Source organism: Triticum aestivum, chromosome 3A, assembly GCF_018294505.1.
Source record: "Triticum aestivum cultivar Chinese Spring chromosome 3A, IWGSC CS RefSeq v2.1, whole genome shotgun sequence".
Taxonomy (NCBI): Eukaryota; Viridiplantae; Streptophyta; class Magnoliopsida; order Poales; family Poaceae; genus Triticum; species Triticum aestivum.
Window position 1 is genome coordinate 541,971,448 of NC_057800.1, and position 19,063 is coordinate 541,990,510.

The window sequence follows — 19,063 nt, forward strand, 5'->3', positions numbered from 1 at the left end:
CGTTAAGAAACACAGTACAAATGTCGACGCTCATAACACACACGCACACTCACCACTTGAATGTGCACGCGCACATCATACCTTTATGAGCACCACAAGAGACTGACTTGGTAGATTTTGAGATTGATGAATTTATCACGGACCATCCTAGTCGATGGGCAGATCATACCACTTAAAGAATAACGTCAGAAAAGTCTGAAATAAATACGAAAAACATGCAAGCACTCGTGCCAAATCTAAGGTTTTTTTTTTTTGGAGAGAAAATCTAAGGCTTAAAGCCAAGGAGACCGATTCCACCTCAAGGGACCTATGTGTCCAAGCTATCCATTTAGTTCATGTTTGCAATGTCATTTTGTCACTTGGATATTGTAGCTAGTTTGATAGTTTCACCCTAGCAAAAAGATTGATTGGTTTCTTTAATTTATTTTGTGTAAGAACATAGTCACTTGGTTGCAGCAGCTCACAGGCTGGCACACTTGGCCATGGGCGGTCCTCATCTTGCTTCCACACTAAGTGACAGCATGATGACCCTCCTCCTAGAGATTCGCAGCAACCCTCCCTCTTGCGGCTGATCAATCAGTTGAGAGAACAGATGGAAACAAATTGAACTGAACAACTAATCTCAGCCTGAGACTTTCAAGGTTTCAGTGCTCCCAGTTCGAGCGCCCAAGGGTGCAGTGAATCCAATGGTAGCCTGTGGCGGTGAACCGGTGATGAAACAAGCTAAGCATAGATGCAGGTGGCTTGCAAGAGCTGTTAAGTTCAACCTACGTTCGTAGTAGGACGCAGCGCAGTGTAGCGTACACATGCATGCATGGTACGTATCTTAAATTCCAACCCACGCACTGTACGATGCGTCACGAGTGCACCAGCCGCTAGCATGCTCCCGTACCCGGTGATGCAACAACCGAGCTACCGTTTGTACCACCGATAGTCCGATACCATCAACCAGTACGTAGTGAGTAGTACTGATCCAAAGCAGACGAGAGAGCGTGAATCGACCGCCGGCGAGACACACAGGTTCAGGGAGCCAAGAGAGGGGGGCTCACGGGAGCACCGGTACCTACGTCGGCGATCACATGATGGCCGGGCCGGGACCGCGCGGGGGCGGGCGACCGACAGGCGTGACGAGCGCTTTAAACCACCTCTCGTTTTCATGCGATCCATCCATGCGACCATGCCCGGCCTCGCCGACCGACCCAGCAAACTCCTTGAATCCATTTAGTAGGAGTACTGTAGTTGAATTCATCCATACGCTACCTCGACCACTTTAGAACGTTACGGATATCGCAAGAGTTTACTCTCGTACGTACGTGTTGCACCGGTGTCCACTGTACGCCTGTAGCACCGAATTGAAACATGAGCCCAATGTGTAGGTATACCGCCATCTTCAACAGTACAACTTCTTTATTGGATCCGACAGTACGCGGTACGCTGGACGAGAGCGTCTACAAGACGTTTTCGATCTCAGTCGTCTCTCCCTGCCGACCGACGGTGTGGAGTGTGGACCGGGGGCAGGTGTATTCCACTGGCGTCACTAATCAATCACCATGTACCGTTGGTCACTAATAAGTGCTAGTAGCTGCCAAGTTTTAGATGATGCCCATGTGACCATTTCCGTTGTATTCACACATCTCATCTCAGCAAACTCCTCGGCACACCTCTGCGGGCAGGTCACCGGTCAACACCTATTGAAAGCACATCCACACTAGACCGGAGCTGTTGACCATGGAACCATGCAAGGTGCAAGCCGCCCTCCTCGCCGTGAAACGCTACAAACGCAGACTAATCATAGTTGGTTCTAGTCTTCTTCCTTCAGTCACGGAGGCGCGAGTGTATCTCCGCGGAAGGGCTCCTTGTGTCCATATCCTTTCCCTGTCGTTCTCGCTCCGGTTCGGCTGTCGGAGACAGCGACTTGCTTAGGCGTGGTCCGTATGCGGACGACGACGACGACATTGTAGCTAACCAGTGATAACAGAAAATCAATGCGACAACACACAACACCACAGCTGCTGAGCCGTAGAGTGGTTTAGACGTTGTAATTTCAACAGTGATGGCATGAGAGCCATCTCCAATAATCGTAGTACTACTGCGTGACATGCAGGCTGTACCCTGGCCATGGAATTTCCCTCCCCTTCCTTCCATCCGCTTCTGCTCTCCGCCGAGGCGTTAGGCGTGCAACAGTACCCCTGCAGCGTGCAGTTGAGGCATGTACGCTTGTCTGATGCCCCGCTGGCCCAGGTCCCATGTGGCGCCAGCGCCACAGGAACATGCCATGGATGCGTGCCATAGAGAATCATCTCGTAATTTAACGAGCCCAGACCGTCACTAAAAGTTATCGAAAATGAATTCTTGCATTGTTTTGCTCGAAGAAGAGCGTAGGATAGAAGTGAAAATTCGCAGTGAAAAAGTAGAATGTGCAAACAGTAGAAAAATGCAAATTATTAGGCGACCGAGCCCTGCTCCATCAGATCATCAGATAATAAACAAACCAAGGGGGAGAGCCGACCAGATTCCTACTCAATTCACACACACGCGCGCGCGCGCGCGTAGGCGCCTGGAGTGGCAACCCGTGCCTGCCTGCTTCATACAGTAACTTGGCCTCCGATCCGCTCACGTCTGAACACCAAGCACAGTAGGAGAATTTATAAGTACAAAAACAAACAGGGCAGGGCAGCCATGGATGCGTTTGCCGAGTAGAGTAGCCGTCGAACACTGGACTAGAGCCGATGGTGCTGGCATCACCTTTTTAGGCAGATCGCGCAGACTTTTTCCTCCCCAGTCCCCACGGCACCGTCGTTTGACGCGAGCACCCACCACGCACGCACCCGTGTCACCATCCCTCGCCGCACGCGCACCATTACACTAGAGCGAGTAGCAAATAGCACGCCGCACCGCCGCCCCACCGCGACCCGTCACTCCGCACTCGTGGTGGAGTGGAGAGCGTGGCTGGCGGCGGGCCTGCCTCTTCCTCTTCCTCTTCCTAGCGGCACTAGTAGGAGTAGCCGGTAAACCCGCACCTAAACCGCAGTCTCCCATCGCCACACCCCGCGGCTCGGCACGGGCACGGCACAGATCTTCCCACTCCACCCCGCCGGGTCGCGCGCGGCGGCCGAAGCACGCGAGCGAGCGAGCCCTTTCCGGCCGCCTACGCCTCGGGGGCGGACGCGCGCGGATCGCGTCATGGCGGAGGCGGGCAAGCGGGTCGACCTGGCCGCGCCGCTGCGCTCGGCGCGCCTGCCCTACCACAAGGCCGACCTCGACTCCGGCCCCGTCCGCCACCCCGGCGCCGTGCCCTTCGTCTGGGAGCACAGCCCCGGCCAGCCCAAGAGCGTCCGCACCCGCCGCCCGCCTCCGCCCTCGCCCTCGCAGCCGCGGCTGGAGGAGAGCGGCGCCACCCGCTACCACGACGCCCTGGGCGAGCGCGAGCGCGATCGCGCACTGCCAAACGGCGCCGCCCCCGCCCCCGCCCCTGCCGTGCCCCGAACTGGCGCCGCGGAGCGTGAGGCGGAGAGGGCGGAGGTCGAGCCGAGGAAGGAAGCCACGACGCCGGACGTGCTCTCCGTGGCCGATGTGCTGCGGAAGGAGGAGGAGGAGGACGCCGGCGATGACGAGGAGAGGTTCTCGGACGCGCTGGACACGCTCTCCCGCACAGAGTCCTTCACCGTGAACTGCAGTGTCAGCGGTCTCAGCGGTCTCAGCGGCGTGCCGGACCGCCCGGCCGGTGCGACCGCCAGCGCCGCCGAGCCCGGCGCCCGCGGCTTCATGATGGACCGCTTCCTGCCGGCCGCGCAGGCGGTGGCCGTGGGCTCCCCGCAGTACACCTTCCGCAAGGCCAGTGCAGCTGGCTCCACCGGCAACTCTGCCCGCGAGCATGCGCATGCCGCTGCGGCCAATTGGAGGATGGGCAGCGATGATGATCGCGTCAGGAGGACGCCGGTCCAGCTCCCTTACCAGAATCTTCCTCCCAATTATTTGTCTTGCAACTATCCCAGACGCGATGAGCATGGGGAGGAGGAGGTGGAAGAAGATGATGATGACTTCGACGTACATAGTACCCGAGGTTTTGCATCCAAGGGGTGTGGTTTGCTCCCTGGATTGTGTGTAAAAACCTCCTTGTTACTACTTAATCCAATGCCTATGATGAAGGGTGGCAAGGCAAGTCGAGCAGGGAGAGGTAGGGGATTGGCATCCAAAGGCAGGGGCCAGAAAGCACCGAGCCCTCTTGCCCGGAGCTCACAACGTAAGAATCTTGGCTGTGATTCTAATGGGGTAAGCAGATGCACACAACAATGCTTCACGAATTCAGAGTTTTATGAGTGATAGTTCTAAACATCTCAGTCTTATTTACACTGCAGCAATACTGGGAGGAAGTTTATAAGCACAAGCTGGAACAAAAGTACATTAACCAAGGAGAGGATAGGAGGAGCAAGCTGACAAGTGAGTCGAACCATCTGACATTCTGGAGTGACTCTCAAACTGGCGATGGGTCTTCACCATTCCGCCACTCCATAGGTGGTGGCATGTCTCCCTACCGCCGCGACGTTGCCTTATCACCATCACATAAAGCAAATGGGTCATTTGAAGTAAGAGATAAAGATGAGAAAATGAGTAGAAGCAATGGCTCTAGCTCACTTGGAATAGACCATGATCATGGCTCGTTGCTTGGATCAGATCACAGTAGTTTGAAGGGATCAAGCTCCATGAGCTCAGGGGTCGATAGAACATTGCATGAAGATTCAATGGATCATCGTTCAGGTATTGATTCAGAGACTAGCCAGTTGACTGTGGTACTGGATCCAAAGGCATCTTTGAATTCAGGGTGTGATGTTCAACATGGTGGACGGCAGATAGTCAGAAGTAACAGCATAGTGGAAGCTCAAGACAATGATACATTGACAGAAAAGATTGCCAAAGTACCGGAATCCGCTTCATTAATACCTTCCGGAAATGCAGGATCAGTAACACTGGATGATAGAAAAAGTCATGATAGTAGTCAGGATGTTCCAATACATTCAGAAGATAATATCGCTGTCAAGAAGGAAAGCATGCCTTTGCAATTTCTAATGCCGCTACCTGTCCCGAAGTCGCCTTCAGATTCCTGGCTTTCTCGCAGTTTGCCATCTGTGAAGAATAAACCACCTCCTCCATCTTTTCTTGGAATCCAAGTACAGTCGAGGAAACAAGCTCCGTGGGTCTCGGCACATCCAAAGGAGAATGATCTTAAACCTCCCAGGCCACGCCAAATAAGATTTGCAGATGTAATACATAACTTCACTCTGTTCTGCCTATGTTTCTGTTCATCTTACTTCTCAGAGCCATTACTGACTTTTTATTTGCCTGCTTATTTAGGTGGTGGAGAGGCCTTATTATTTGGATACTGAGATATGATATCTTCCCTTGAGACCAGTATATATTCATGATATGATTCCTGGGGGGGACATCAGTCCTATATCTGCGACTGCCAGCGCCCAATGGTTAGGCATAGAGGTGCCCTGTTTTGCTGTTGTAGTGATGGCTGGGTACCACTTACCAGCGGTCCAGCATGTTGGTAAATTCGATGCGCATGCCTGTTTGCATACTATTTGCTTTATGTTGCCCAAGGTATGTTGGTAGTGGTTTAGCTCTGTTGCAAATCGTATTTCTATACAGGATTGCTTCTGTTTGCTTCATCTTACTGTCCATAAAATATGTAATACTGTTTACTCTGTAAAAACGTTGAGTTGATCTGCAGTTGTATCATAGGATGCAATTCCAATATAAGTCAGCCTTTTGCTTCCAAGACATTTCCTGTGCAATGTAAATAGCATCTCTCTGGTGATGCATGCCTTGCTAGTTTCCAGTAATACTGGCATTACCTACTAGAACGGCATATAAGTGCCTTATCTGGTTTTGTGTAGATAAAAAGACTTCGTCATGTCATAGCCTTTTTCTTGTATTTTTCAAAACAAGTTTACTCAGTGTATGTCATGTCTAGCAATTACATCTGTCATGTTTTTGTTGGTGATTGGTTTTGAGATGGAAAATATATATCACATTTTTTGTCACCATAATGTATATAGCACAACTCGCATGCAGAAAGCCTGGAAACTGTGAGCTTCAGATGTGCTCTACAAAACAGCCTATAAGTTTGGTGTATGATCTAAGTTCTCAAGTACAGTAAGACATAGGATTCTCATAACGAAGTGGTAATCCACATATGCACTCTTGTTTTGCGTTGACTTGGTACATTCTGTTTATCGAAGTGGTTATCCACTCAATCTTTCTTGTTTGATTTTATTTGGTGCATTATGTCTCTCCGTTATTTTACGGGGAAGTATTGGCACTGAACTGATTATTATTGAACGAGTGATTCAACAAGGACACTGCCGATGCTATTTTCTTGTGGCTATTAAGCATCAAAAGCCTTTGCTGCTCTTGATTCAAATGCGCGTAGAGAGCAGATATATACTACCTCCGTAAACTAATATAAGAGCGTTTAGAATACTAAAGTAGTAATCTAAACACTCTTATATTAGTTTACAGAGGAAGTACTATGTATTCTGAGCTGGTACTGCAAAAATGGACCTGTATGTGTTAAAAAAGGAAAGACTGATTTATTCAGATACTATGGCTCCGCGGAGGACTGCCGAACAGGCGCTATATATATTCCTTATTTGCACTGCAAAAATGGACCCGTATGTGTTCAAAAAGGGGGACTGATTTTGTTAATCATATTTTGTATGTTTATAAAGTTCATGTACTCTATGTGCAACAGCGGGCACGGCGGTTTCCTTTCAGGAAGGAGATGGACAAATCAAAACTTCTCTGAAATCGGGTTTTATGGTTTTAAGATCCAAACTAACCTCTCTGCTTCTATGATCTAGTCACTAGAATTTCTATGACTCTGATAGTTAAGACTAGATTTTTACGATTTGCGATCTTATCATCAGAGCTTTGATCCGATTTTGATTCTAATAGTTAAGATTCTACGATTTGCGATCTTATCATCAGAGCTTTGATCCAGAATCACAGTGATACAGCATGACGTGCTCCTCTGTTTTGGGTACACCACACACTCCACGGCCTTCATCCGGCAGAGCCACAGCCACCCAACCCAGCTGACACCATCAAAATCGCGGTTACGGGTCTGTTCATTCATCCCGCACCCCACCTACACGCAGACGCAGCTCTCGGCCGCCGCCGCCACCAGGGCAATGGAGCCCGAGCCCGACCGCGGCGTCTCCCTCCTCTCCCCCGCCCCAAGCCCTAGCCACCAACCCAGCCTCCGGGCGGCCAAGTCCACGGCCTTCAAGCGCGAGGAGCGCCGCAAGCACAAGGAGCAGAAGCGGGAGCGCAAGCGGCAGGAGAACCTCGCCCTCGCGCTCGCGCAGTGGGAGCCCCTCGGCGCCCCACCCCGCCCGGCCGCCACCCCCACTCCCGGCGAGCCACTCGACGACAAGCCCTGGCCGTGTGACCCGCCATCTCCCGCGGACGCCGCGCCCTCCGCCGCCTGGGGCTGGGGCCCTCCGGCGGAGCCCTCCGCCGACAGGGGCTGGGGCCTTCCAGCGGAACCGCCGGCGCAGCCGCCGGTCGCGGCAAGGTGCCCCCAGGCCGACGCGGTGAGGGCGTGCCGCGCGTTGTTTGAAGAGCACGCCGATAACGACGACGACGGCGACGAGGAGGGGGAGGAAGAGGAAGGCGATGTGGCCCGGTTCTTCGACGAGCTGCTGGAGAAAGACGCGGACCTTAGGGGGTTCTACCAGGTGGAGCGGGAGACGGGGCGGTTCCTGTGCCTGGTGTGCGAGGGGGTCGGCGCCAGGGCGGGGAAGCGGTTCCCCGGCTGCGCCGCCCTGGTGCAGCACGCCGGCTCGGTCGCCCGGACCAAGAGGAGGCTCGCTCACCGCGCCTTCGCCGACGCCCTCGGCCGCCTGCTCGGCTGGGGCGCGGGCCGGACCACCCCTGTTCCGGTAAACATGTTACCTGGTTCCTGTCAAAATGTTGCTTAGTACTACCATGTCTAATTGTCTATCACATTGCTGAATTTTCTGTTGCAATCGTACGAAATGCAGGCTGATTGCGACAACGATGGCGCTATTGATCAAGCTGAGCACTTGGATTCTTCTGAATGTGCAGAAATGGAGGTGGCCTAATTTATCTCATCGTGCTAACTTAGAGATTCTTTCTTGGTCAGAAAGCTTGGAAATACATGTGATTTGGTTTGATGTATCGATAACCTGGATGCTCATTGTCAACATCTGTGCGTAATATGCTCTGGTAACCTTGATGCTTGTGTTTAACATCTCAAGCCGGATCTAAAAGTTTCTGATTTGCAATGCATTGTATTTCAGTTGTTGATTCCTGGTGTGTATTGATCTTGAGTTTGAAGGAAACGAGTCTAACTACTGAGAATTACTTATATGCAGTAGTATTTTTCTGAACCTATGGTTGGAGGCCATTGTCTCCTTATCCTGAAAACAAATTCAGAAATCACAACAGCTGTCCGAAGTATGAATATTCCAAACACATATCTACCTTATTTCATAGTACATACAGGGCAATCTACAATGATGTGGTGACACAGCTTAAGATAGTAAACATACCACCTCCTGATAAAGAAAACTTTAAGATTCATATCAGTGTCTTGTTAGAATTGATTTTTCTTTTGTTGATTTTATCTTTTTCAAATGGCCATATATACTCCCTCTGGAACCTTTTATAACAGGGCTTTTAGTCAAAAAACGTCTTATAAAGAAGTTATAGAGGGAACGAGCTCGGGATGCTGAGTTTCTCTGCCTCCTGTGATCTATTGAGCCAACATGAACATCATTGGTATTGTCATTATCATTATCACTACGCATATGTTCATCATCAAATTGTGTCTCAGCATACGGAATAGAAATATCATTATGATTCTCAATAGTTTTTTCTGTAACAGGTTCATCAGAAGTATGCAAAGTTTTATTCCTACTCTTTTTTTTCTTCTTGTTAAGTGAACTAGGTGCACTATCATTAACTCTCGAGAGTCTTGTTCAATTAATTATCTCAATATTTTTTTTTGAGAGTACGCCAATAACGTACCTTAGCTTTATAGAAGAGAGAAGTATGATTACAAGATTGCCGACCGATGTGCGAACACAGAGGATGGGGTACAACACACCCAACTCCGACACCAGGCTATCCTAGATTAACTCCTCACAAAACGTTGTAAGCCTCCTACTCCTACACCAGCCTGCCTCCACTCGGCAATCTCTTCCAGAATCCTAAATGGTAACACACTCGCTGTCGTCTGCTCGCTCATCCTGTTGAAAACCCTAGCGTTCCTTTGCTTTCAGAGAGCCCAGGCCACCGCTGTCACCAGCGTGTCAAAACCTCCACGGTCCTGCCCTCTGAATCTCCTCCGCTCTGCCAGCCACCACTCTTTGAACACGTTCGACTCCCCCGGATCCTGCACCTCAATCGCAATGAGACTAAACACCTTGTGCCACACGTCCCGCGCGTATGTGCAATTTACCAAGATGTGATCCACGTTGTCTTCTGCCTGCAAGCACGTGTAACACGCCGACGGTTGATCCTGTAAACCATGTCTTGCTCTCCTGTTCGACGTCCATATTCTGTGCTGCAGGGCAAGCCAGACGAACAATTTGCATTTGAGTGGTGCCCAGCTCCTCCAGTTGCACTTAGCCATTGGTGATCGAGCTAGCTCCGAACAGAGATAGTCATAGACCGATTTAGCCGTGTATGTGCCTCACGGTGATCTCGGCCAAGTGAAACTATCCGACAGTGACGGGTCTCGGTCCACCGTACTAATTGCATGGCAAAGGTGCATGTACTGCATTAGGGCGGTGAAGGATGTGTTATGCTCGAAATCATGCACCCAACTGCCCTCATCTAAGGCTTGACGCACCGTACATCTATTTGTCGTCCTAGTCGGGACGGTGGCTACTATCAGTGGCGCAATCTCCACAACCGCCACTCCATGGATCCACTTATCTTTCCAAAAGAGCACCTTGTCGCCCGAACCCACTTTTATACTGACCAGCGCATCAAACACCTCTCTCGCCTCCTCGTCTGGTGTCATGGGTAGCCCTTGCCACGGTCTTTGAGCATCTGTCCTCTTGAGCTATTCCCACCGGACTCGAAGCGCCATCACTTGCCACTTTAGGTTTTTTATACCTAATCCACCGCAAGCTTTTGGCTGACAGATTTTATCCCAAGGCACTAGGCATTGCCCATTGTTGCACTTGTCTTTGCCCGCCCAGAAGAACGACCTCATCCATTTATTCATGTCCTCAAGCACCCACTCCGGCGCCTCCGTCACCATAAGATGATGAACGGGGCGTGCCGCCACTACCGACTGCACCAGAATAAGTCGACCAGGTCTCCGGATCAGCCCTCTTTGCCATGCTGGTATGAAGTGTCTTACTTTATCCAGCATTGGTTGCCACTTTGCTCTTGTCAGACTCTTGATCGCCGGTTGCAATCCCAGGTATCAGCAGGGGAACTCTGAGATGTCGCATTGCAGCATTCCAGCAACTCTGGCCCTATCCTCCTCACTCCCTCGTATGAGCACAGCCGTGGATTTGTGGTAGTTCACTCTAAGACCCGATGCTTCGCCAAAAGCTTTGAGGATCTCGGTAATAGCAGCCAGGTCGAGCTCTGCGGGCCTGGTGAACATGGCAACATCGTCGGCATAAATGGACAGCCTTTGTGTTGTCGTGATTCTGGCAAAAGAGGAAAGCACTCCCATCTCCGTGGCCTTATGCACAAGGGCCGAAAGGGCCTCCATGGCTATCACAAAAAGCAAGGGCGAAATCGGACCCCCCCTGTCTCAGGCCGCAAGCATGTATGATCTTCCTCCCTGGCGACCCGTTGACAACCACCTTGGTGTTGGTTGTATGTAATAGCACCACCATCCAATCTAACCACTTTTGGCTGAATCCTTTTGCTCTCAACACCTCGAAATGGAATGGCCAGGAAAGAGAATCGAACGCACGTGATATGTCCAGCTTGATGAAGACACCTGGTGTTCTTCTCGCGTGAATTTTCCTTGCTACTTGGCGCACCAAAAGGAAGTTGTCGTGGAGCTGCCGTCCCTTGATGAAGGCTGATTGATTCATCTCGACAAGCTCGTGCATTTGCAAGCGAAGCCGATTGGCAAGAACCTTGGCAAAAAGCTTTGGAATGCTGTGAATTAGGCTGATCGGTCTGAAGTCTCCAATTTCTTCTACCTCCGCTCTCTTTGGGATGAGAATTATGTTGGCCTTGTTTAGTTTAGCAAAACCCGGGGTGTCTCCCATGAACAGCTTCGTCATAGCTGCCATGACGTCGTGCTTTATAATCTGCCAAGCTTTTTGGAAGAAAGCACCAATGTAGCCATCCGGCCCCGGCGCCCTGTCCGGCGACATTTCCTTGATAACCTGCCAAACTTCCTCTTCTATTATCATCTGCTCCAAGCATTGTAGATCCTTGGCCTCCAACCCCAAATATTGCAAGTCAAGAGTATGCTCTCTGACTCGCGCCATCCCTAGCAGCCTCTAGAAAGCATCCGAGAACACCTCCACTTTTCTATCTTGATCGGTGACAATCTCCGTGCCCGTCTTGACATGTGCAATCAAATTCTTGGTTCTTCTACCATTAGCCACTGCTTGGATCAATCTAGTGTTGGCATCGCCCTCCCTAATCCAGCGGAGTCTGGAGCGTTGTCTGTCGATGGTTCTCTCTAGTGTCGCCATGCCCAGCAACGCTTGCTTGAGTGTTCACCGGAGCCAGGGTCTCTAAGGTGTGCAGAGCATGATTTTCCTGCGCAATGTCCAGTCTCTGAATAACCCAGGAAGCCACCCTCATCATAAGCTTTACATTTCCCACTTTGTGTTGGCCCCAGGCTTGTAAGGTAGCTGCCGAATTGCGTAGTAGCGCATCCATCCTCTTATACGGATCAATGATCGCGTCATCGCACACCCACGCCTTCCTCACCGCTTCCTCAAAGCCCTCCAATCTCGTCCAGAAAAGCTCAAATCTGAACCTTTTTTAGGGCAAAAGCCCGCGCTCGTGGTGAGGTGCAACGGCGCATCATCAGGGACTCCTGTGGACAGTGCTTGCAGAAGGTGATCCGCATTGTCCAGCTCCCAATCCACTGTCATGAGGACTCTATCAATCTTGGCGAGGGTGGGCAAGTCCCTCTCATTAGACCAAGTGTATTTTCTCCCGTGCATGTACATCTCAAGCAATTGATGATCATCCACGAACTCTCTGAATGTGTTCATCATGCTCCTGTTAAGATTGGTGTTACTCTTTTCCGAGGCTCGGAGGATCACGTTGAAGTCTCCAAGGAGAAGCCATGCTCCCGGGCAGACCGAACTCCTTAACCTAAGCTCCTCCAAGAAGTTGCACTTTTGCTCGTCGCTTTGCGGTCCGTAAACAACTGAGATCCACCAAGGATCACCTGTCTTAGTGCGCACCCGACCAGTCAGGAAGTTAGTATCGATTTGTATGGCCTCCACCTCCAAGTCCGAGCTCTTCCATGCAAGAAGCACACCCCCTCTAGTTTCTATAGCCGGCAAGTAAGCAAAACCATCAAACGATGGTCCCAAACATTGCATAACTAGATAGTTGTCTATTACATCCAATTTCATTTCTTGCAAGCAAGCTAAGTTGACCTCAAGAGTACTCACGAATTCCCGCACCGCCTTGCGTTTGGCTGGATTGTTCAAGCCTCGAGCATTCCAGCAAATCACCTGTGGGTGTAAATCCATGGAGGATTACAACCCCAACTCCGCTAGGTGGCCCCATCTAGGCGCACACCGTGACTGCGTTCTGTGCCTCCATATCCTCCACGGACGGGATTGCCTTGCCGAAGAGCGCTGCGATGATCCGGACATGCTACTCACACAGCGGCGAGTCGAACAGCTCCTTGAGCTCGTGCACCACTCCATCGTCCACCTTCAGGTTGTGCGGAACCATGCCCAAGGCATGGAGCAACACGTTCTCCACCGGCGCATCCCTTGGCCGCTTGGTCGCCGTGGTCTTCTTGGACGTCCTGGTGGTCCTCTTGGGCATGAATGGTTCCGCTTCTGGCCTGAGCTGAGACGCTTGTACTTCCTTGAGCAGCGGAGGAGCTAGCCGCTTGATTATGTTTGAGCAGAAGTTTTTGAGCTTTCCGTAAGCCACCACTTCGTTCGCGGTCATTCTGATAACCCACAAGTATAGGGGATCGCAACCGTTTTCGAGGGTAGAGTATTCAACCCAAATTTATTGATTCGACACAAGGGGAGCCAAAGAATATTCTTAAGTATTAGCAGTTGAGTTGTCAATTCAAGCACACCTGGAAACTTAGTATCTGCAGCAAAGTGTTTAGTAGCAAAGTAATATGATAGTAGTGGTAACGGTAGCAAAAGGTAATAGTAGTAAAAGTAATGTTTTTGGTATTTTGTAGTGATGATAGCAATAGCAATGGAAAAGTAAATAAGCGAAGAACAGTATATGGAAAGCTCGTAGGCAATGGATCGGTGATGGAGAATTATGCCGGATGCGGTTCATCATGTAACAGTCATAACCTAGGGTGACACAGAACTAGCTCCAGTTCATCAATGTAATGTAGGCATGTATTCCGAATATAGTCATACGTGCTTATGGAAAAGAACTTGCATGACATCTTTTGACCTACCCTCCCATGGCAGCGGGGTCCTTACGGAAACTAAGGGATATAAAGGACTCCTTTTAATAGAGTACCGGAACAAAGCATTAACACATAGTGAATACATGAACTCCTCAAACTACGATCATCACCGGTAAGTATCCCGATTATTGTCACTTCAGGGTTAACGGATCATAACACATAATAGGTGACTATAGACTTGCAAGATAGGATCTAGAACTCTCATATATTGATGAAAACATAATAGGTTCAGATCTGAAATCATGGCACTCGGGCCCTAGTGACAAGCATTAAGCATAGCAAAGTCATAGCAACATCAATCTCAGAACATAGTGGATACTAGGGATCAAACCCTAACAAAACTAACTCGATTACATGATAGATCCCATCCAACCCATCACCATCCAGCAAGCCTACGATGGAATTACTCACGCACGGCGGTGAGCATCATGAAATTGGTGATGGAGGATAGTTGATGATGATGATGGTGACGGATTCCCCTCTCCGGAGCCCCGAATGGACTCCAGATCAGCCCTCCCGAGAGGTTTTAGGCTTGGCAGCGGCTCCATATCGTAAAACGCGATGAATTCTTCTCTCTGATTTTTTTCTCCCCGAAACACAATATATAGAGTTGGAGTTGGAGTCGGAGGAGCTCCAGGGGGCCCACGAGGTAGGGGCGCACCCCCACCCTCGTGGACAGGTGGTGGGCCCCCTGGCCTTCATCTTTTGCAGGTATTTTTTATATTTTCCAAAAAGTTGCTCCGTGAAGTTTCAGGTCATTCCGAGAATTTTTGTTTCTGCACAAAAATAACACCATGGTAATTCTGCTGAAACAGCGTCAGTCCGGGTTAGTTGCATTCAAATCATGCAAGTTAGATTCCAAAATAAGGGCAAAAGTGTTTGGAAAAGTAGATACGACGGAGAGGTATCACATCCCCACTGTTTCGCAGCTCTGCGCTGCACAAATTAATGTTGTGAAGTTGTTGCCGATCAGCTCCAGACCCTCCTCTACTGGCTTCTATTGCGCCATATCCATGACGTGTGGGGCATACGTGCTCAGTGCGTGTGCATGATTTCCATCACCCTGGGCCCCACCATCCACTCCATTTGTGCCTCCGCTCCCATGGAATTATTTATTCCAGCCACCGAACCCTACACCACTGTGCCTGGCTGGGTGGGCACACTCGGAACCCAAGCTGCTGGGCCCCCGCTCGAATCCCGTGCACCTCGGCCCGCTATGGAGCCCCTGCTCGGATCACACGCACCTGGGCCCGCTATGGACTATGGACTCCTATTCAGCCGGTCCCGCCCGAACCACATTGTCGCAATTCACCTAGCATGTAGCCTGTGTCTACGGGCCCTCCTGGCCCCGCTTGTCGCCATCCACCTGAATCTTAGTCTGCGTGGCCTGCTCGACCTGATCCGCTAGTCCACCTAGCCCTGCTCCCATTGGTGGCTCAGTCACTTCCGCGAGCTGCAGCGGATCCTGTGGGGTCACCCTCGCATCGGGATCCTGGGTCGCCCCCACCAGATACCCATCCCGCCGTTGATTGGGCCTCGAGGTAGGTACAACGTGTACCTCTATTGTCGTGCATCCTTCCATTGTCCTGGCCAAATTTCCGCCGGACTGATTTGAAACACCTCCTCGGATGCCATTCGAGCGTTCTGCGGGCCCCTGTACCATGGTCAGCCGGTCAAAACTGACCGGCGTCGTGTAATCCTATCCACCACCCTCATCCGTGGGGCCTCCTGTCTGTCCTCGACGACCGCGTCCATTGGAGGAAGATGCCAGCCAGGCGAGAGATTGGCCTGGCCCACCATCGCCCCATGGAAGCGACCGCCTCTGTCGCCGCCGGTGGCAAAGCCGCCGCCTCTCCTGTCCCTAACTCCGAACTGCCAAGGCGATCTGCGCATCTGGGCACCAGAACTGGTGAATCTTCCGTCCTGGTCCGGCAAGCCGCTTTGACCATTGTCCGACGAGCCTTCCATGAACCGTGGCTCTCCGCCGTCCCTCAAATCCATCACCGCGTCCAGGTGAATGAGCACCTTATATTGAAGCAGCAACGGCGGCCGCTCCTCCCCTGGTTACGGCACCACCAGCCATTGATACGTCTCCAACATATCTATAATTTTTGATTGTTCCATGCTATTATATTATCAACCTTGGATGTTTTATATGCATTTATATGATACTTTATATGATTTCTAGGACTAACCTATTAACCTAGAGCCCAGTGCCAGTTTTTGTTTTTTTCCTTGTTTTAGAGTATCATAGAAAAGGAAAATCAAACGGAGTCCAATTGACCTGAAACTTCACGGAACTTATTTTTGGAAGGAAAGCAACCCGGGAGACTTGGAGTCCACGTCAAGGAAGCTTCGAGGAGGCCACGAGGTAGGGGGGCGCGCCCACCCCCCTTGGCGCGCCCTCCACCCTCGTGGGCCCCTCGTGGCTCCCCTGACGTACTTCTTCTGCCTATATATCTCCATATACCCTAAACGATCGGGGAGCCCAATAGATCGGGAGTTCCGTCGCCAGAAGCCTCTGTAGCCACCGAAAACTAATCTAGACCCGTTCCGGCACCCTGCCGGAGGGGGGAATCCCTCTCCGCCGGCCATCTTCACCATCCCGGTGCTCTCCATGACGAGGAGGGAGTAGTTCTCCCTCGGGGCTGAGGGTATGTACCAGTAGCTATGTGTTTGATCTCTCTCTCTCTCTCTCTCTCTCTCTCTCTCTCTCTCGTGTTCTTGATTTGGCACGATCTTGATGTATCGCGAGCTTTGCTATTATAGTTGGATCTTATGTTTCTTCTCCCCCTCTACTCTCTTGTAATGGATTGAGTTTCCCCTTCGAAGTTATCTTATCGGATTGAGTCTTTAAAGATTTGAGAACACTTGATGTATGTCTTGCCGTGCGTATCTGTGGTGACAATGGGATATCACACGATTCACTTGATGTATGTTTTGGTGATCAACTTGCGGGTTCCGCCCATGAACCTATGCATAGGGGTTGGCACACGTTTTTGCCGTGATTCTCCGGTAGAAACTTTGGGGCACTCTTTGAGGTTCTATGTGTTGGTTGAATAGATGAATCTGAGATTGTGTGATGCATATCGTATAATCATACCCACGGATACTTGAGGTGACATTGGAGTATCTAGGTGACATTAGGGTTTTGGTTGATTTGTGTCTTAAGGTGTTATTCTAGTACGAACTCTAGGGCTGTGTGTGACACTTATAGGAATAGCCGAACGGATTGATTGGAAATAATAACTTTGAGGTGGTTTCGTACCCTACCATAATCTCTTCGTTTGTTCTCCACTATTAGTGACTTTGGAGTGACTCTTTTTTGCATGTTGAGGGATAGTTATATGATCCAATTATGTTATTATTGTTGAGAGGACTTGCACTAGTGAAAGTATGAACCCTAGGCCTTGTTTCAACGCATTGCAATACCGTTTGTGCTCACTTTTATCATTAGTTACCTTGCTGTTTTTATATTTTCAGATTACAAAAACCTTTATCTACCATCCATATACCACTTGTATCACCATCTCTTCGCTGAACTAGTGCACCTATACAATTTACCATTGTATTGGGTGTGTTGGGGACACAAGAGACTCTTTGTTATTTGGTTGCAGGGTTGCTTGAGAGATACCATCATCATCCTACGCCTCCTACGGATTAATAAACCTTAGGTCACCCACTTGATGGAAATTTGCTATTGTCCTACAAACCTCTGCACTTGGAGGCCCAACAACGTCTACAAGAAGTAGGTTGTGTAGTAGACATCAAGCTCTTTTCTGGCGCCGTTGCCGGGAAGGTTAGCGCTTGAATGTATATCTTTAGATCTTGCAATCGAATCTTTTTGTTTCTTGTTTTAGCACTAGTTTAGTTTATAAAAGAAAACTACAAAAAATGGAACTAAGGGTACGTCATGTGCTTCATCTTTTTAATATCTATCATGAAAATAAGGATTCCAATAATTGTGCTCAAGTGCTAGAGGAAGAATGCATTAGAATGTTTGGCACTTAATCTTTGAATGATGAGCATGGTTGCAATGTTGTTAGTATGAATTCCTTGAATATCTATGATGCTAATGATATGCAAAGCCACAAGCTTGGGGATGCTATGTTTGATGAAGATGATATTTTTTGTCCCCCCAAGTTTTGATGAGCAAATTTATTATGATGAAAGCATGCCTCCTATTTATGATGATTATATTGATGAAAGTGGATCTAGAGAGGTCATGACTTTATTTTGCTATCTATGATGATTATTGTGATGACTTGTATGCTATAAAGAATAATGATATCCATGAAACTTGTCATCATGATTTTAGTTTTCAATTGGATTATGCCTCACATGATAGTTATTTTGTTGAGTTTGCTCCCACTACTATTCAAGAGAAGAAGTTTGCTTATGTGGAGAGTAATAAAAATTCTATGCTTGTAGATCATGAAAAGAATGCTTTATGTGATAGTTATATTGTTGAATTCATTCATTATGATACTGAAAATTATTATTAGGGAGGAACATATGCTTGTAGGAATTGCAATAATATCAAGTTTCCTCTCTATGTGCTTAATGTTTTGAAGTTATGCTTGTTTTACCTTCCTATGCAAGTTGATTATTGTTCCCACAAGTTGTTTGCTCACAAAATCCCTATGCATAGGAAGTGGGTTAGACTTAAATGTGCTAGTCATATTCTTCATGATGCTCTCTTTATATTTCAATTTTTATCTTTTATGTGAGCATCGTTGAAATCATCATGCCTAGCTAGGGGCGTCAAACGATAGCGCTTGTTGGGAGACAACCCATATTTATATTTGTTCCTTGCTTTTTGTTCCTGTTTAGTAATTTATAATTCATATAGCCTCTGTTTAGATGTATTTTTATATTTTAATTAGTGTTTTTGCCAAGTAGAACCGTTGGGAAGACTTGGGGAAAGTCTTGTTGATCTTGCTGTAAAAAACAGAAACTTTAGCGCTCACGAGAATTGCTGAATTTTTTTATTGGAGACTGATATTTAGTTAATTCTTTTTGAAGATGATTAATAGAGGAATTCCTCACGTCCAGAAATTTATTTTAGAATTTTTGGGGTTCCATAAGTTTGCGTTAGTTACAGATTACTACAGACTGTTCTGTTTTTGACAGATTCTATTTTTCGTGTGTTGTTTGCTTATTTTGATGAATCTATGGCTAGTAAAATAGTTTATAAACTATAGAGAATTTGGAATACAGTAGGTTTAACACCAATATAAATAAAGAATGAGTTCATTACAGTACCCGAAGTGGTGTTTTGTTTTCTTTCGCTAACGGAGCTTACGAGTTTTCTGTTAAGTTTTGTGTTGTGAACTTTTCAAGTTTTGGGTAAAGATTCTTTCGACTATGGAATAAGGAGTGGCAAGAGCCTAAGCTTGGGGATGC

At 48.9% G+C, this 19,063-nt stretch overlaps 2 protein-coding genes across 2 annotated transcripts; both read left to right on the forward strand.

Annotated features, from left to right (window-relative positions):
• Nucleotides 1-2,698: 2,698 nt before the first annotated feature.
• LOC123062111 (uncharacterized) lies at nucleotides 2,699-5,784 on the forward strand. Its single transcript, XM_044485459.1, has 3 exons — nucleotides 2,699-4,272; nucleotides 4,359-5,261; nucleotides 5,353-5,784. Exons 1-3 carry the CDS (start codon nucleotides 3,184-3,186, stop codon nucleotides 5,389-5,391), a joined length of 2,031 nt encoding a protein of 676 aa, XP_044341394.1. The 5' UTR covers nucleotides 2,699-3,183; the 3' UTR covers nucleotides 5,392-5,784.
• Nucleotides 5,785-6,020: 236 nt separating this feature from the next.
• LOC123062113 (uncharacterized) lies at nucleotides 6,021-8,340 on the forward strand. The gene is made up of 2 exons (XM_044485460.1): nucleotides 6,021-7,949; nucleotides 8,052-8,340. The coding sequence occupies exons 1-2, from the start codon at nucleotides 7,197-7,199 to the stop codon at nucleotides 8,130-8,132; spliced, it is 834 nt and encodes a 277-aa protein (XP_044341395.1). The 5' UTR covers nucleotides 6,021-7,196; the 3' UTR covers nucleotides 8,133-8,340.
• Nucleotides 8,341-19,063: the final 10,723 nt, after the last annotated feature.